At 43.3% G+C, this 18,788-nt stretch overlaps 2 protein-coding genes across 3 annotated transcripts; one reads left to right on the forward strand and one right to left on the reverse strand.

Annotated features, from left to right (window-relative positions):
* Positions 1 to 326: 326 nt before the first annotated feature.
* LOC146391028 (Fc receptor-like protein 5) lies at positions 327 to 8,073 on the forward strand. The gene is made up of 11 exons (XM_084922649.1): positions 327 to 405; positions 1,884 to 2,183; positions 2,306 to 2,602; positions 5,641 to 5,836; positions 5,941 to 5,996; positions 6,189 to 6,488; positions 6,636 to 6,896; positions 7,152 to 7,400; positions 7,575 to 7,682; positions 7,781 to 7,846; positions 8,006 to 8,073. Exons 1-11 carry the CDS (start codon positions 327 to 329, stop codon positions 8,071 to 8,073), a joined length of 1,980 nt encoding a protein of 659 aa, XP_084778775.1.
* An 87-nt stretch (positions 8,074 to 8,160) lies between these two features.
* Positions 8,161 to 14,695, reverse strand: LOC146391029 (uncharacterized). Of its 2 annotated transcripts, XR_014799876.1 has the most exons (3): positions 14,578 to 14,695; positions 8,642 to 14,164; positions 8,161 to 8,228 (listed from the first exon to the last, which is right to left on the reverse strand). XR_014799876.1 is itself a non-coding variant. In XM_084923925.1 (2 exons), the coding sequence occupies exon 2, from the start codon at positions 11,379 to 11,381 to the stop codon at positions 10,212 to 10,214; it is 1,170 nt and encodes a 389-aa protein (XP_084780051.1). In that variant the 5' UTR covers positions 11,382 to 14,164; positions 14,578 to 14,695; the 3' UTR covers positions 8,161 to 10,211. The 2 variants fall into 2 exon arrangements, 1 of the variants encoding a protein (XP_084780051.1); XM_084923925.1 differs by having other exon boundaries at positions 8,161 to 14,164.
* Positions 14,696 to 18,788: the final 4,093 nt, after the last annotated feature.

The raw sequence follows: 18,788 nt of genomic DNA on the forward strand, positions 1-18,788 counted from the left end.
GTGTGAGTGTGAGTACAGTGTTTCTGTTTGTCTCCACATTGGTCGAGTGCTGAGTATTTGTATATGTGTGCATGATGGTGAGAAAGCATGTTTGTGTCTGTGTGTCCCTGTTTATCTATATCTATGTGTCAGGTCGAGTCTTAGACCCCCACCACACTCCCTGCCGTAGGCTGATGCCCTCAGCCGTTGGTGCATTGATGGTTCTCGGTGTCTGGGGCTGGGTATGTACTGGCTCAAGCCTGGCGGCTGCTTTGCAGGGCCTGCTGCCAGTGGCTTGGTCAGGCCTCTTCATGGGGTGGGGGGCTCGAGGCTTGGTCCGCTCTGGCATGGCTGGCTGTGGTGTCAGCCCCATGCAACTTCTGCACCATGCCTGCTGGATGAGCCCCCGTCTTGGGCTCTCCTCAGGTCTTTCCAGGAGGGTGGCGAAACTTCGCCTCTGGTGGCCCTTCCTGGGCTCTCGCGCCCTGGTGGGTCTCTAGATGGCTGGGACCTGGATCTCCTCCACGCTTGCTTCATGTGCTCGGGGGCAGGGCTATGGCTCCCCACACCCACTATCAGATAGTTACATGGAAAAACCTTTTGAATACAAGCGGACTCATGCACACAGGTGTACACACATAGACACACACTATCTTCCTTGTCTACTGCCTCAAAGCATTGTTGTCGGTCTTGCATGCTGCTCAGTAACATTCAGTATTTATTATTTACTGTTACTTATACTTATCTAGGATTCTGCTGTGCTGTTCTCGTTTTGCTTGTTTTCTTTTTTTTCTTCCAGCAGGTGATCCAACAGATATTAAGTGTCTTTTCTCACTGTCTTTGTCTTTCCCTTTCCTATCCCCCCGTCATGTCTGGCCCCTGATTTCTCCAGTTGCTGTTATCAGTTACAGTTTTTGGACAGAGTAACGTCACTCTATGTGATTGGCTCATTTCACAGGCCATCTTGACTAGTGGCTGTAGAGCTGTCATAAAAACCTTTTTGAATTATTCTGAAGATACTCTGAAGAGTCTGCGCAGCGCTGGATAGTTTATTAAAAATTTCTCTGGGGCCGTGATTCTCACTTGATTATTAACAGGACTGACTGAGGATCAGTGAAGAGGGTAAAACACAGCGAGGGTGTAAAAAACTTCATGTTCTGGAACCATCAAACATCCTTTTCTGTCAGAGACAAACAATGAAAGAATTATAACAATAAAAATAGTTTAATGTTTATTCACTGAACCAAAATGGTTTAGTGTTTAGGTATGAGCTACAGATCTGAGCAGCACATTTTGTGTGCATCTTGCAGTCACTGATTGGGCGATCAGACCTCTGGACGTAGCGTTTTCAGTGGGAGAAATGTTTCGTCACTCATCCAAGTGACTTCTTCAGTCTCAGCTGACTGCAGGTTCCCCCAATCTTATAAACAGTACATTTACACAATAACTGAAACCAGCCCACTGAATGAACAATGGGCTGTGAGGTCAGTTCCTTGATCATTAATACGCAAATTGTCATTGATTTACCAAAGCAGAAACATCCGAAGCGTCATAAATTTTAAGGTGATGATGTTTCTTTTATCTAAACCTGAAACTAGGCAGATCCCTCTGAACCCATCATTGTGTTTCCTTCAACAGTGAACTGCATTAGTTTATATTCAGTGTGACTTCTTCAGGCCAGAGATTTGACAAACGTTTATACTGTGATTATTTAGAGATCTACAACCTGAATTACTGCAGCTCTGTCACCATGTTGAGAAAGAAATCAGCAAAAATTTGAAGTGTCTTAAACTACATTGAAAAAAATATAATGAAGAAATTTGTATTTTAAATTTTTGGGAATTGGAAAACATTTTTTAATGTAGATTTATTAATTTATTTATTTTACCATTATAATGGATCAGGTGTACATTGTCTTCCCTTGTTTTTCATATCTGCAGATAAACCCAGGGCCACACTGACAGCAGGAACAACAATCATACCAGTAGGGGGCAGTGTGACACTGACCTGCTCTGTGCAGAGCTCTGATGGATGGAAATATGAGTGGTTCGGACGAACCCAAACAACCTCTGAAGGTAAAATCAGAGATCAACAAAACAGAGATATCAGAGTATCTGAAGGAGGAATCTACCGCTGCAGAGGAACAAGAGGAAACCCAGTTTACTACACTGATATAAGTGATGATGTCACCATTGAGAAAACCAGTGAGTTCAGTAATTTAGTTTGAAATATACATTCACTCATGATTATCAAACATACAATGTTAAGTTTTCTGTGTTGATTTCATGTTTCTATTTGTATCTCAACTGTTAATATGTGTAAACAGTTTCCAATAAAGTTGTTGTAAAACAACAACCCAACTGGCCTCAGATATTCAGAGGTGAGACGATCACTCTGACATGTGAGGTGCAGGAAGGAGGTGAAACCACTGAGTGGTGGTATGAATGGAGACGACCCAGGACAGCCACACAGTGGACACACAATAATTATTGGACATTCAGAGTTTCTGAGTCCAGCAGTGGAGACTACATGTGTAAGAGTCGACGCAGAGATGACTCATATTCTTCAACAGAGTGGAGTGAAGCCTTCACATTGTCAGCATCAAGTAAGTCATGTTTGTTGTGTGATCTCCATTTGACAAATGTCATAATGGTCAGCACAGGATGAATTCAATGGTCTACAAAGCATGTTACATTGTTAGTCAGACAAAGAGCTGCAGCTGATAGTAGCCTCATTGTAGACAGTTTGTCACCACTTTGTGTCATGAACTTTCAGCTGGTATAGAGACGCCAATGCTGACCTGCTGCTCCATCACCTGAGGACAATAATGACTGGAATAAACAGGACAATAATAATTTTCAAACTCCCTCAACAAATAACAACAAATCTACAATTGATTTATAAAAGAAGAAGAAAAATAATTCTGGCCTATCATCTTATCAAGTACTGCTGTGTGTTACAATTAATATAACAGACACACATGAGTGGGTTTAATACAAAAGTTTTTGATTTTATTTCTATGAAACTTAAATTGATTTGCTTGTTTGACTTAAAGTCAGTTGACAGCAAATCAGACTCATTCCGACTCATTCCCGAAAATGTGTCATTTGTACAATATGAAAGTATAAAATAATAACTTATATTTGATATTATGACTTTGTGTGTAAATGTGTGTCATTGTTCATTCTTTTGAGACTTAGAGACTTAGACTTAGAGCTTTTTATTGTCATTGTGCAGTTTCTTGCACAGCGAAATTGGGTAGCTGGACCACAAAGGTGCTAAAGTAAGAAGAAGAGAAACCAATATACAACGAAGGCGGAAAAAAAAGTTAAATAAATAGAATAAAATAAAATAAAATAAAAAGCAGTGTATATGTATACATATGTGAGTGGAACTATATACATGGTGTATGTGTAGGAAACATTGAAACAGACTGGGACCAAAATACAGGGAGTGCAGAATTATTAGGCAAATGAGTATTTTGTCCACATCATCCTCTTCATGCATGTTGTCTTACTCCAAGCTGTATAGGCTCGAAAGCCTACTACCAATTAAGCATATTAGGTAATGTGCATCTCTGTAATGAGAAGGGGTGTGGTCTAATGACATCAACACCGTATATCAGGTGTGCATAATTATTAGGCAACGTCCTTTCCTTTGGCAAAATGGGTCAAAAGAAGGACTTGACAGGCTCAGAAAAGTCAAAAATAGTGAGATATCTTGCAGAGGGATGCAGCAGTCTCAAAATTGCAAAGCTTCTGAAGCGTGATCATCGAACAATCAAGCGTTTCATTCAAAATAGTCAACAGGGTCGCAAGAAGCGTGTGGAAAAACCAAGGCACAAAATAACTGCCCATGAACTGAGAAAAGTCAAGCGTGCAGCTGCCAAGATGCCACTTGCCACCAGTTTGGCCATATTTCAGAGCTGCAACATCACTGGAGTGCCCAAAAGCACAAGGTGTGCAATACTCAGAGACATGGCCAAGGTAAGAAAGACTGAAAGACGACCACCACTGAACAAGACACACAAGCTGAAACGTCAAGACTGGGCCAAGAAATATCTCAAGACTGATTTTTCTAAGGTTTTATGGACTGATGAAATGAGAGTGAGTCTTGATGGGCCAGATGGATGGGCCCGTGGCTGGATTGGTAAAGGGCAGAGAGCTCCAGTCCGACTCAGACGCCAGCAAGGTGGAGGTGGAGTACTGGTTTGGGCTGGTATCATCAAAGATGAGCTTGTGGGGCCTTTTCGGGTTGAGGATGGAGTCAAGCTCAACTCCCAGTCCTACTGCCAGTTTCTGGAAGACACCTTCTTCAAGCAGTGGTACAGGAAGAAGTCTGCATCCTTCAAGAAAAACATGATTTTCATGCAGGACAATGCTCCATCACACGCGTCCAAGTACTCCACAGCGTGGCTGGCAAGAAAGGGTATAAAAGAAGAAAAACTAATGACATGGCCTCCTTGTTCACCTGATCTGAACCCCATTGAGAACCTGTGGTCCATCATCAAATGTGAGATTTACAAGGAGGGAAAACAGTACACCTCTCTGAACAGTGTCTGGGAGGATGTGGTTACTGCTGCACGCAATGTTGATGGTGAACAGATCAAAACACTGACAGAATCCATGGATGGCAGGCTTTTGAGTGTCCTTGCAAAGAAAGGTGGCTATATTGGTCGCTGATTTGTTTTTGTTTTGTTTTTGAATGTCAGAAATATATATTTGTGAATGTGGAGATGTTATATTTGTTTCATTGGTAAAAATAAATCATTGAAATGGGTATATATTTGTTTTTTGTTAAGTTGCCTAATAATTATGCACAGTAATAGTCACCTGCACACACAGATATCCCCCTAAAATAGCTAAAACTAAAAACAAACTAAAAACTACTTCCAAAAACATTCAGCTTTGATATTAATGAGTTTTTTGGGTTCATTGAGAACATGGTTGTTGTTCAATAATAAAATTATTCCTCACAAATACAACTTGCCTAATAATTCTGCACTCCCTGTAATTGCACATGAGCCAAAAATATTGCACAGAACATGGAAAGACTGAGAACAGTTTTTGAACAGTTTCTGTCTTTGAATCGTCAGCTGTTTTTCACTCACTTTATTTGAAAACAAACAAACAAACAAACAAACAAACAAACACAGGTAAAGAGTGGAAACTCAGATGTCCCAGTTTTACAGCTGGCCTCAGATCAGCTAACAGTGTATAGTTCACCTGTCTCTGCATTTAAGAGTACAGTATGGTGGCAGAGCATAAAAACAGTCTCACCTGATTCTTGGTTCACTCTGATAAAGTTTTCATCGTGTTATATACATCCAGCGTTAGCTCCTGGCTCTCTAGCTGGCTAACAGTTAGCTGAGATACCTGTGCTGTCCTCGTGTGTGCTGCTGCCAGTTGTTGATTCTCATCAAATTTGTTTTGAAGACACTTTTTTTTCTTGTGCTGTTTGTGCCTGTTTGCATCAAGTGTGATGATCACACTGAGATCAGGGACCGACCTACCGGAGAAACCTAAGATCTATTATTGAACTCCGTCCATCTTCTTAACCCATCATCCAGGGTTGTGACCTATTAAGCACTTACTGAATTTAGAATATTACAAATTGCATGCTTGCTTAATTTTTCTTAAGTTTTTCTTTTTCTTTTAACAGCAAGTAAACCCAGAGCCACACTGACAGCACAAAGTTCAGTCATACCAGCAGGGGGCAGTGTGACACTGAGCTGCTCTGTGGAGGGCTCTGCTGGCTGGAAGTTTGACTGGTTCAGACGTGATTCAGTCTCTTCTAAAGCTCAGCTCATGAGAGGAAATGAGGCAAACAGAGTTATTAGTGTCTCACAAGGAGGTCTGTACCACTGCAGAGGAGGGAGAGGAGATCCAGTTTACTACACAGAGGACAGCAGTGACGTCACAGTTGTGGAGACTTGTGAGTTTAATTATTTTATTTCTTTAGTTCACAGCATAAAACAACAGAGTGGAGTGATTCAGTCACACTGACAGTTTCTGACAGTAAGTAGAGTCATAGTTCATTTAACCTGGAAATAGAAACAGTTTGTAAAAATGTGTTTTTATTAGTACATGTTGAGATGTCTGACATGTTCACTCTTAAAGTTCATCATAAATATTTGTGAGTCAACATTTTAGTGACATTGAATTCAGAGTTAAGAGACGAAACATTGAGAGAAAATCTTTGTTGAACAGATAAACCCCGTCCTGTCCTCACTGTGTCTCCATCATGGCTGAGTCCTGGAGCCTCAGTAACTCTGAACTGTGAGGTTGAACATCCGTCTGCAGGATGGAGCTTCTACTGGTATAAAGCTGTTCCTGATCTATCAGAGAAATCCTCCAGTTATGAGCTGCTACCTGATGGCAGTGGGACTGCACAGGACTCCTACATCATTCATGGACAGACACACACAGCAGGATATGTGTGCAGAGCTGGAAGAGGAGACCCAGAGTATCACACTGATCACAGTCAACCAAAGTTTGTCTGGTCTGCAGGTCAGCTTGATTCTTCCTAATAAGTTGTGCCATCACTGTAAACCACCAAGATTCAGCTCATTAAAATCTGTATTTTTCTAATACTAATTTTATATTTTGAATCCTAACATCTGTGAGCTTTGTCTCTTCACTGCATGTTGTTTCAAGATGTTCATTCAGCAGCGTCTCTCACAGTGAGTCCTGACAGAGTGCAACACTTCACCTCTGACTCTGTCTCAGTGACCTGTGAGGGAAACTTCACTGAGTGGAGAGTGAGGAAGTTCTCTGAGGACGGCCGACTGTACTCTGACTGTAGGAGAATGACTGGATCCACATGTAACATCAACACATCAAAGTCAGATACTGCAGTGTACTGGTGTGAGTCTGGATCAGGAGAGTTCAGCAGTGCAGTCAACATCACTGTACAGAGTATGTTATTATACATTTACTTCTTGGATTTTAATGATTTAGACGTCACATGAACATTTGTCCCAGCTTTGCTGTATGTGGAGTCATTTCATGTGGGAAAAATAAAACACATACAGCAGTTTTTAAACACAGAAGATCAGATCTTTATGATAAAAAAGCATTTCTACAATCTGTTCTTATTATTGTTTGTCAGCTTTTCCTAAAAGTGTGCACCAGCTGATGTGACTGAAACAATTGTGTGTGATTGTGTCACAGAGGATGGTAATGGTCCTATCCTGGTGAGTCCTGTTCATCCTGTGACTGAGGGAGCTTCTGTTAGTCTGAGCTGCAGTTTGAGAACACAAAAAATACTTTCCAATGTGTTTTTCTATCACAATGACAAACTTATTCAAAATGATACCCGAGGGGAGCTGAAGATCTCTGCAGTGTCAAAGTCTGATGAAGGTTTCTACAAGTGTCAGTACTCAGGAAGAGAGTCAGCACAGAGCTGGATGTCAGTTAAAGGTGAGCAGGATCAAAACATGTGATGGAGTTTTCTAAACATGTCTGATGACTGAGAATGAACATTAGATTGTCTGATTTAAGTCTCACAGTCATCTTGCTCCATTTCATAAAAGTATTTATTTATATAATTATAATTGATCAATAATTAATTATTGTTTGTTGTAACTGCGTCAGGAGCTGACAGCTCTTCATCTCCTGTGTGGTTGATTGTTGGACTGGTTTGTGGAGTCTCTCTCATTATTATTCTCCTGCTCTTGTTGTATCGCTGCAGAACGACCAACAGTGAGACCTTTTCCTTTACTTAATCCAAACTCTTTATCATTCAAAGACACAAATGCATCATGAGGTTCAAATGTCTTTTTTTCACATTTTTAATAAAGGTGCTGCTAATGAGCAGACGCTCAATCAGGATGGTCAGCAGCAAGTGTACTCCTCTCTTCTTCATGGTTAGTTTTCCATATAGTTTCAAATATTATGATGCTATTTGCAACAAGACTGTACTTGTTACATCTGCTGCAGCTTTTCATATAAATGTTATTTGCAAGAATATTTGTGTTTAAATTAGTATCACAGACATGAGGTGACTGATTTTCTCTGACCTGCAGGTGTTCGTTCTGTCTATGAGACAGTCAGAAGATGTGAAAACAGTGAAAATGGTAAAGTATACTGTTGAGGAGTACTTGGTGAGGGCTAGTTCTTTTAGGTTCAGCAGCTAACAAGATGGTGTATCGGTCAGGATACAGGAAGGAGGACAACAGGCTTCCACTTTGCTGGATTGTCACCGCCAGCTGTTTTATTGCCACCTAGATGCTCAGTGTTGCCAGCAGTCTGTAGTAACAAACAAGTTGCCATGAGTATATAAATATATACAGCAACAGCTTCACTAAGATAAACATAAAGAATGAAATGAAATAAACCAACACATCCATCTGAATATACACATAACACAACATATATGATTTGGACTATGCCAATCGTACATCTCTTGCTCCAAACACAGAAAGGACACAATTAAACACAGTGAGAATGTCATACATAGCCGAAACATCCACTCTAACTGTAAACAAAGGGACTTTGGCGCCATCGTGTGGCCGAATAAAATTACTACATAATGGCGGCGGCCAGCGGCACATGCCTCTAGTCACGAGATGAAAAAAACACGCTGCTATGACGCGGTAGAAAGTAACTAAAGCCACGGCAAACATCAGGATCGGAAAATAAACATATTTAAGGAAACTTACTTCCAGTCATGAACTTAACACTCGGAGCATCACCGTGAAAGATGGCAACCAGGAACACAGCTTACGAGGTAAACAGAACTAACACGGAAAACAATCTCCCCTTCTGGATTAGCAGCGCGATGCCCTAAACGTCCGCCTACGTCATTTCCTATGGCTCCACCCCACACAATATTGCAGAACATAGACATAAAATCCCAGAGCCTTTTATACAGCTGCCCCCAAATGTGGTTACACATTTGCTTCCCAAAAAAGGCTCCCTAATCAGTTTCAGGAGGTGACTTGCTATTCTTCTCAGTATCGCTGTCTTCCGATGGCACGGCAGGTAAAACTACCAACCGAGCAACTCGTCTGATGTAAACACGTCCATTAACGTTCACATCAGCAGATCTGACAAGTCCATCATCACTACGACGAATCTTGATCACATGGCCTATTGGCCACAAGGCTCGAGGCAGCTGCGGATCTGCAACCATAACAACTGCCTTTTCCAGAAGTTCAGGAGGAGTTGACTGCCACTTCTGCCTCGCCTGTAAGCCAGGCAGGTATTCCTTGATGAATCTTGCCCAGAACTGATCAGCAAGAATCTGTGAGTGCCTCCAACGTCTCCGACTGAGGTTCTCTGTCTCTGAGTAGATCACCTGGGGTAGTGATCCATCAGGCCGCCCCATGAGGAGACTATTGGGTGTCACAGGGTTCACATCGGCTACGTCGGTGGAAACGTAGCCTAAGGGCTTTGCGTTAAGGATCAATTCCACCTCCAGCAGAACTGTACGGAGTACCTCCTCGTGAAGAGGTTGGGAACCCACACAGGTGCGCAGAGCTGTCTTCACTGAACGGATTTCCCTCTCCCATACACCTCCAAAATGTGGGGCTGCCGGGGGGGTTGAACTGGATTCTGATCTTCTGACGGGCGAGCCTCCCTTGCAATGTCTCTGACATGTTGACAAAGGCTTCTCTGAGTACTCGTTCTCCCCCTTTGAAATTGGTCCCACAGTCAGACCATAACTCTGCCGGTGTCCCTCTTCTGGCTATGAATCACCTCAGGGCCATGAGGAACGCATCCGCGTCTAAGCTACTTAGGAGATCCAGATTTACCGCCCTCGTCGTCATACACTTGAAAATGATTCCCCAGGGTTTCTTGTGCCGTCTTCCTACCTTCACAAACATAGGCCCGAAACAGTCAACACCGGTTGAGTAAAAGGCTGGTTTGTACAGTCTAAGCCGAGCAGCTGGAAGGTCAGCCATCTTGGGAACAGAGGGTTGTGCCCTCCAACGCTGGCACTCAGGACAGGTTCGCTGGTGCTTACGAATTGCCTCTCTTCCACGCAGTATCCAATAAGACCTCCGCAGCTCTGCAAAGACCCGTTCGGCGCCTGGATGTCCCTGACCACAAAGCTCTTTAACAGTAACACCCAAGAGCTCGAGGCGCGGAATAGAGAGAGCTCGTTTGGGGGCTACATGGGAGCAAGCTAGGATGAAGGTGAGGTGAACTTGCCCATCCTGTTCTACAGTCCTCATATAAGACACTGCTCCATAAGCTTTCTCAGAAGCATCTGCAAAGATGTGCACCTCATGGATGGCCCCCATTTGAGTTAGCACTGGCAGGAACATAGGCACGTGGGAAGGTAAGGTGAGGTAAAAACTGAAGCTCCGCCTCCCAGTCAGACCAAGCTTGCAGGAGGGTGGAGGGGAGATTCGAATCATCCCAACCATGCTTCTTATCCCATAGCTGCCTGAGGAGGAGCTTGGCCCGAGTGGTGAAGGGTAACAGATAGCCCAAAGGGTCATACTTTGAGGCTAGGACTCTATAGATGTTTCTGAGGGTTGGCATCTCATAGGACACGGGCCTGTGCTTATAACCCAAGGAGTCGGTATTCCAGTCCCAGCTGAGCCCGAGCGTGGTCTCTAGCGGGTTGGATTTGTCCTCGGCTAGCCACAGATCCAGACTCTGTGATCTAGCTTCTGGAGGCAAATGGCTCAGGACACTTGGATCATTACAAGCCCACTGACGTAGCCCAAAGCCAGCCGATTTCAGCAACTCTCTTAGCCGATCCACCAGATCTCTAGCTTCTTCCGGTGAGCCAACACTCTGTAGGCAGTTGTCTACGTAGAAACACCTCTTGATGGAGAATCTCAGGCTGTCGTCAGGCTGTGTATGCTCCATCACATAATGCTGCAGGGCGAATGTGGCGCAGCAGGGGCTTGAAGTTGTCCCAAATGGCAGGACCTGCCACTCGAAGATTTTAGGGGGTTCATTCACCTTTAAGTCCCGCCAAAGGAACTTCAACAGGGGCCGGTCTTCAGGGAGGAGCAGTACCTGATGGAACATCCCCTTGATGTCTCCACTCACAGCTATGGGGTGTTCACAAAACCTGACCAGCACCCCCAGCAGGGAAGCTCCAAGAGTAGGGCCAGGCAACAGGAACTGGTTCAGGGACTGTCCAAGGTATTTATGGGAACAGTTAAACACCAGGTGATTCTTCCCGTTATGACCGACAAGATGATGCGGTATGTACCAGTTCTCCTTGGGCGAAGTCTCATGCGTAACTTCCTTCACGGCTCCTGATTGGATCAGCTTCTGCATTTCTGCCCTGTAGGCATCAGCCCGACTGGGATCCTTTAACAGGCGCCTTTCTGTGCTTCGAAGCATGGGCATGACTGATTCCTTTGGTGCATTCAATGGCGTCATCTGTGGGTGACGGAGTAGAGGTGTAGCATACCTGAAGACTCCATCGACCATCCTACGAGTGGTTCTTGCCTCGAGCAGGGCCACAGCCTGCTGATCCTGTTTCGACCGAGTGACCTCTTTCTCAGATCGGTAAGGCACTACGTCCACCTGCCAGCTTGAGCTTGCTTGAGCAACTCGTCTGATTGGGCGGATGTATACAGGGATAGGACAGGCTGGGTCTGCCGCCCCATGAAAAGACTTGGCCCTTGAAGGGTCCAGCCAAGCCGGGTGTGGACTGCTGCTGGGCCTCCAGGTGGGCCGAGGCGGACTGGTTCTATGGGGGTGATCAGGTGTGGCTGGTCTGAACCAATAAGGAGCAGAGGCTTGGCTTCCTTCAGGGCAGGGACCGGGATCCCATGCAGGTATTTGTACTTCCTTCTCAGCTGATCGATAGGATAGGTATGGTGAGCTAAGTTGAGACGATCAGCTGTGAACGCTCCATCAATCTTGTAGTAGGATCCATGGTTGGTAGCAGCAGAGACGCTGAAGGATACGGTATGTCCGTGAAGCATCTGAATATCTTGGCGGACGGTTCGTAATGGCAGGTCCTCCGGGATGCCTGTCAGACCAAGAGTCTTTGCAGCAGCGGGGAGCAGCATGGTCCTCTCTGAACCGTCATCAAGTATAGCAAAGGTGTCTAGAGTCCGCTCTCCATGGCTCAAAAGCACAGGTACAATCTTCAGCATGACACGATTGCCAGCCCCATGGCGATCAAGGTAGAGTGAGCCCGAAGCTGAACTGGTTAGGCAGCTTTCCTCCTTTGCAGCCCTGCCAGCGTTGTTTCCTTCTGTCCTGGCATTTACCTCGTGAAGAGCCAGCAGATGTTTGCCCTGGCAGCGGCTGCAGGGTTTCTTTAGCGTGCACTGAGCAGCTAAATGAGTTTGGGCACAGCGCCAGCATCGTTTGTTGACCTGTATCCAGTCCTTTATTTCCTCTTTGGAGAGCTTGGCTACATCATCCCATTGGCTAAAATAGTGTTCTGTGCTCTCACAGTAGGCACAGTAGGCTTTGCTCTTGACCTTCCCTCAAGCTCAACTCTCCTTCGCTGGTGGAAAGGTGTGTTCTGATGGCCCCTTTAGGTTATGTAGGACTGTCATGGTTTGTCGGCCTGGACGGGCCTCAGCCTTTACACTGGTCCTTTCTCTACTGCTTCTTACACCTGCTTGGTCGTCAAATCCTTGACACCAGGACTCCTGACGAAGCCATGCAGATAGGTCGTACAGAGTGTAGGTGCTCCCGGGCTGCTTGAACTGGTGTCGACGAAAATCAGCTCTCTGTTCGGCAGGAAGCTTACTTATTAGTCGGGCAACGTGGGACCCACAGTTCAACTCCACTTCTCCTTCAAGTCCTAATGTTTGTAACAGCCCAACTAGTGACTGCACCTGAAGGGAGAACCTTTGGAAGGCTACTGTGTCACCTCGCCTTATTTCAGGACCATCCAGGACACTTGCTATCTTTCTCAAGGCGAGCTGATGAGGTTGTCCAAATTTGTCGTGGAGGGCTGCCATGGTGTCAGTATAAGGCTTGGGTGAGTTCAGGTAAGCATCGGCGATAAGTCGAGCTTCATCTAGTTTGAGGTGGTCCACAAGTATCTGATACTTGAAGAGCTCAGTAGCATTAGGAGGGAGTAGGTTCTCTAAAGCCATGCGGAGCCTAGCAAACTCAGAGGGATCAGAATGAATGAACCTTGGAATGGTTGGTTTGGGCCCCCTGTACACTAGCTCAGCCGAAAGAGGAGCAGGTAGGTTATTGCAGTGCCCACTGGTTACTCTAGTGACAAGAGAGGGAGAACTGGCACAGAGGGTTGTGGAGGGGCATGAAACGTGTTTCCATCCTTAAACACAGGGTCCTGATATGGGGTGCAGCGATGACTTAGCAGCGAAGGCTCACCAGCGAAATATGCTGTGCGGGGTAAAGGGTGGTACTGTACACCATCATCGGAGTATTGTTCATCAACCTTCATTTGGGAGAATCCTGTGTGCAACTCTTCCACCGGTTCAGGCCATGGTGGTGGGTCGGGCCACACCTCCTCATCCTCCTCCTGTGGCATTGTCTCAGGGGTGGTGTATACATCTCCTGAACCGCGCTTGGGGAGCTGACTGGTGCTATGCTGTGAGGCAGTCAACTGAGCCATATCCTTCCTCAGCAGGTGAGCCACTTCAATCAGCTCTCTGAGGTCACTCTTTGCTTCCTTCAGTTCTCTGAGGCCCTCCTGTAAAACTTGCTGTGATTGGAGCAGCTGCTCTCTTTCGGCCTGCAAGGCTCGGAATTCTGTATGAAATGTGTGTATTGAAGACCCTGGCCAATTGGAAGGTGCAAATTCAGGTGAGAGGCTCCTATTAAGGTCCACATCTTGTTCACTTCTTCCCAGTGGAGGGGGGTGTATTGTAATAGGCCCCATCCCTGTCGCTGTAGAGGGGTGGCGTATGACTATACTGAGGCTGAACTCTCCCGCTTCTTGTGTGAGGCTGTGGGGTATCCCACTGCAGCATTTCCCTAAAGGGGAGGCCTGTATAGTTAACATCAAAGTCCTCAAACCGGCTTGGTTGACGTGTATGGCGTTTAGGCCTTACATCAGGACATGTCGCTCCATCTGGCTCCATCTTGATAACTGCATCTGGCTCGGAGGACCAATGTTGAGGAGTACTTGGTGAGGGCTAGTTCTTTTAGGTTCAGCAGCTAACAAGATGGTGTATCGGTCAGGATACAGGAAGGAGGACAACAGGCTTCCACTTTGCTGGATTGTCACCGCCAGCTGTTTTATTGCCACCTAGATGCTCAGTGTTGCCAGCAGTCTGTAGTAACAAACAAGTTGCCATGAGTATATAAATATATACAGCAACAGCTTCACTAAGATAAACATAAAGAATGAAATGAAATAAACCAACACATCCATCTGAATATACACATAACACAACATATATGATTTGGACTATGCCAATCGTACATCTCTTGCTCCAAACACAGAAAGGACACAATTAAACACAGTGAGAATGTCATACATAGCCGAAACATCCACTCTAACTGTAAACAAAGGGACTTTGGCGCCATCGTGTGGCCGAATAAAATTACTACATAATGGCGGCGGCCAGCGGCACATGCCTCTAGTCACGAGATGAAAAAAACACGCTGCTATAACGCGGTAGAAAGTAACTAAAGCCACGGCAAACATCAGGATCGGAAAATAAACATATTTAAGGAAACTTACTTCCAGTCATGAACTTAACACTCGGAGCATCACCGTGAAGGATGGCAACCAGGAACACAGCTTACGAGGTAAACAGAACTAACACGAAAACAATCTCCCCTTCTGGATTAGCAGCGCGGCACCCTAAACGTCCGCCTACGTCATTTCCTCTGGCTCCACCCCACACAATATTGCAGAACATAGACATAAAATCCCAGAGCCTTTTATACGTATACACTTTCATTAATATAGAAGCTGGTTGATTATACATGAAAGTCATTAAAATTATTATTTCAGGTCCAGCAGAAGGTGATTACACCAATGTCACATCTGTGATTCAGCTCAAAGTCATTAACAAGACAAGTGAGTGCACAAAATGTGAGATTTGAAATGCAAAATATACATTGGTAATTATTCTCACTGATAATGAATGCATTTGTGGACAAATGGTGGTGTTTGTTTTGAAATGCTTTCATTTGATCAACTCAACAGGGCAACGCAGAGGAGAGCTCTGACTACAATAATGTCAATCCAATCCATTGAGGGGCGGGGCTATCTGCTGTGACCGGTTGGGGTGAGAGAAGGAAGACAGGATAAAAGACATGCTGTGGAAGAGAGACAGAGGTTAATAACAGATATGATTCAATGCAGAGAGGTCTATTAACCAGAGGTGGAAAGAGTACTAAAATATTTTACTCAAGTAAAAGTACTATTACTTTGCTGAAATTTTACTCAAGTACAAGTAAAATTACCTGTCTAAAAATTTACTCAAGTAAAAGTAAAAAGTAGCTCATTTAAAATTTACTCAGAGTAAAAGTTACATAGTTACTTTTTTGTCAGCAGGAGGACAGCCTCTTCTGAGTAGTGCAAAAAAGACAATGGGATAAATCTCAAAGTAGTTGTTTTTTAATTAAAAGAAAAACTTTACAAATTAAAGCGCAGTGGCAGTTAAACTGCAAGTCTATACATCAAAATGGATAATGGTCACCAAACCAACCAACCAAACTGTCAAAACCATATAATTCTTTTACATGTGAATGTGTTTTAAACTGTCAAATAAGAGAACAAGTACTGAATTGAGCTGTACGGCAGCTGCTATAAAAATGTGTTTTAATTTTTTAAACTTGGCCCTGCTCTGTTAATTTTGAGGAGCAATTCAATTCAATTCAATTCAATAAAACTTTATTGATCCTGAAGGTTGACCCCGAAGGAAATTGGGTTAAGGTTGCCGACCTTTGCCAGCGTCATCTTACCCTCCGACCATACATACATTACACAAACATCACATGGGGAAGACAGGTCAGAGAGGTATAACGATGGAAAATGCACCACGTGAGGAAAGATAAGGAGAAAAAAATAAGTCCCCCTAGACTGAGCTCCAACAGGGAGATCAGTTTGAGAACAGAAAAAAAACACCTCTGCACATAGCACATGTTATTCTTTTGCCTGCAGTGTGAACATATTTGGGTTAAGTCAGAAAGTAGCCGCTTCTGTCTTCTGTCTAATTTAACTAATTTTTTTTAAAATAAATTATTATTATTAACAAACAGGAAAAGTGAACACATTTTCTTTTGGCAATTTACCAATCAAGTAAAAATATTTTAAGTTGCATGGACAACAACATGCCCAATAACAGCTTATGTCTTAACTTAATGTGATTAACTTGAGCACAGCCTTTTTTGCTAAAATAAATGTACAAGTTTCATTTAACTTACCTCTACATGCTTGCGCAGGTTTGATGTGGAATTTTTAAAAGCTGCTAACTCGGTCTCTCTGGGCAAACACAGCTTACACTGCGTAATAAAGCTGTTGCCTTTCTTGCACTTGAAGCCGAAATGGTCCCTTAAATACGGCCAGGGGTTCACATTGGTTTCTTCGAGTTCAGGGTCAGCAGAATTCGACGGGGCTTCTTTTTTCGCTGGATCCGTAACACCGATGTCAGACTCCATTTTTATCGTGACCCAACGCTAATTTGTTCTACTACCCATCATTCCCTGCAGTATTTCCGAAGCGCAATGTTGGTTTTTTTTTTTTTTTTTGTTCTTTTAATTTACTCAGTAACGGGTGTGATTGAAAATGTAGCGAAGTACAATACTTTTTAAAAAATATACTTAAGTAAAAGTAAAATTACCGACTTGGAAAATGACTTTAAAAAGTACAAATACATAAAAAAAACTACTCAATTACAGTAACGCAAGTAAATGTAATTCGTTACTTTCCACCTTTGCTATTAACACACAGTGAGTGAGAAAGGTGACTGGAAAGGAAAAACTCAATGCAGAGAGTCATAACTAAGGGAGGATTCAGGGTCACCTGGTCCAGCCCTAACTATATGTTTTAGCAAAAAGGAAAGTTTTAAGCCTAATCTTAAAAGTAGAGATAGTGTCTGTCTCCCGAATCCAAACTGGAAGCTGGTTCCACAGAAGAGGGGCCTGAAAACTGAAGGCTCTCCCTCCCATTCTACTTTTAAATACTCAAGGAACAACAAGTAGGCTCGCAGTGCGAGAGCGAAGTGCTCTAATAGGGTGATATGGTACTACAAGGTCATTAAGATAAGATGGGGCCTGATTATTTAAGAGCTTGTATTTGAGGAGCAGGATTTTGAATTCAATTCTGGATTTAACAGGAAGCCAATGAAGGGAAGCCAAAACAGTGTCTGCTTTACATCACTTCCACTTTCCCATGTTGTCAAGCTCAATGTGACATCACTGGTGTTGTCCAATCATCTTTCTGCCAGTCTGTTCAGGGCAATCAGCCTTCATTCCAGTCTTTAAACCTCTCTGCTCATGTGTTATTCTCCCTTACATTTGCCCTCGTGCAACCCGGCTCCATCTCCGCCTTACCCATGTTACTCAGGCTCCATCCAAGCCTCCATCTTCATCTCCGCCACCAGCATCTAGACTCCAGGAGGTCCTGTTCTGTTCTGCTGTGATGGGCCATCGGGGTCTAATCACCAATACAATATGTTTATTTCCTTAAAATTATGTCTCCTTATTGAAATTTTAACAGCAGCTCTTTAGCTGTTTTTATTTTTTGTATTTAAAGTCACTTTGAGTGAAGAGGAGAAGATTTTGAATACAAAACAATGATTGTGACTCGACCTCTTAACATCTGTTTAAGTGTTTCTGCTTTTGTAAAACTATCAGTGAACTGAAGGCATTTTTTGGCCTTCCTCTCTTATTGCATTCATACTAATAACATCCAGACTAAAAGGCTTTCTAGCGTGTACTGAGGTAGCACATTACTGTTAAACATCTAAAATATATTGTTAAAAATGGGGCTCTGCTAGATTATTGTTGTTTTCAGTGTAATGTTTAGATACAAATAAACAGTATGGAAACAATTTCATTCAAACTTTGATGCAACTTTGTTTTTACACTTTGTGAAAGTTATTAATGACAGTTAAATGCAAAGCTTGTATCAGTGTTTCTATTTTAAGTGTTTGTGAGTGATTCAGTATAATAATTCAACACTCTTACATTGTTAAAAAGAGAGAGAGAGAGGGAGAGAGAGAAAATTATTTTGCATCCAGCGACTTAGGGGCTTTCATTTTTTCAGATCAAGTTAAATTTTTCTGATGTTTCGGATGCTTTTAAACACATCTGACCAATTGCAATGTTGTCTAGTGGTGATGCAATCAAAATGTTCATTCTGCATGGTGGAACATTTGATTCTTGTCATGTCACAGAACGGCTCACCACTGGCTCTCTGAAATGATTTCTCTGCCGCCTCAGGCGTGGTCCCATCATGAACCCAAAATCTCAGTTTCGTCCTTTTTTGGTTTAGTAAAATCAGGATCTGCTCGCTTCATGCTGACTGTTATCTTTCTTCGTGCATATTTTTAGGATGAATTTTTCAGAAAAATGCAATGTATTCTGTGAAAATGAAGGACACAGGACTACAAGGCAGATGATGAAGCATTAGAACAGAGTTACTACTTGTATTCCATTAGAAATCAAACCTACTTTAAACTTCACAAATAACTTGCATTTGATGTACACAGAGAATACTTCACTCACATCACCTGAGTAAATAAATAAACTGTCAGATAATGAAGAAGGAAAACCAGCTATTACACAACTCAGTCAAGCTAAACGATAGTTATTAGATCCATCATGCTGATTTTATGAAGAAATGCCAAAATTTATTAAATCATTAAAAAGAAAAAAGAAAAAAACCTCACTGAGAACTGATCCGTTTTTTTAAAATGTCGACCTGTCTTGACTCACTGT

Source organism: Perissodus microlepis, chromosome 3 (genome assembly GCF_051167445.1).
Source record: "Perissodus microlepis isolate ML-2025 ecotype Zambia chromosome 3, ASM5116744v1, whole genome shotgun sequence".
NCBI lineage: Eukaryota > Metazoa > Chordata > Actinopteri > Cichliformes > Cichlidae > Perissodus > Perissodus microlepis.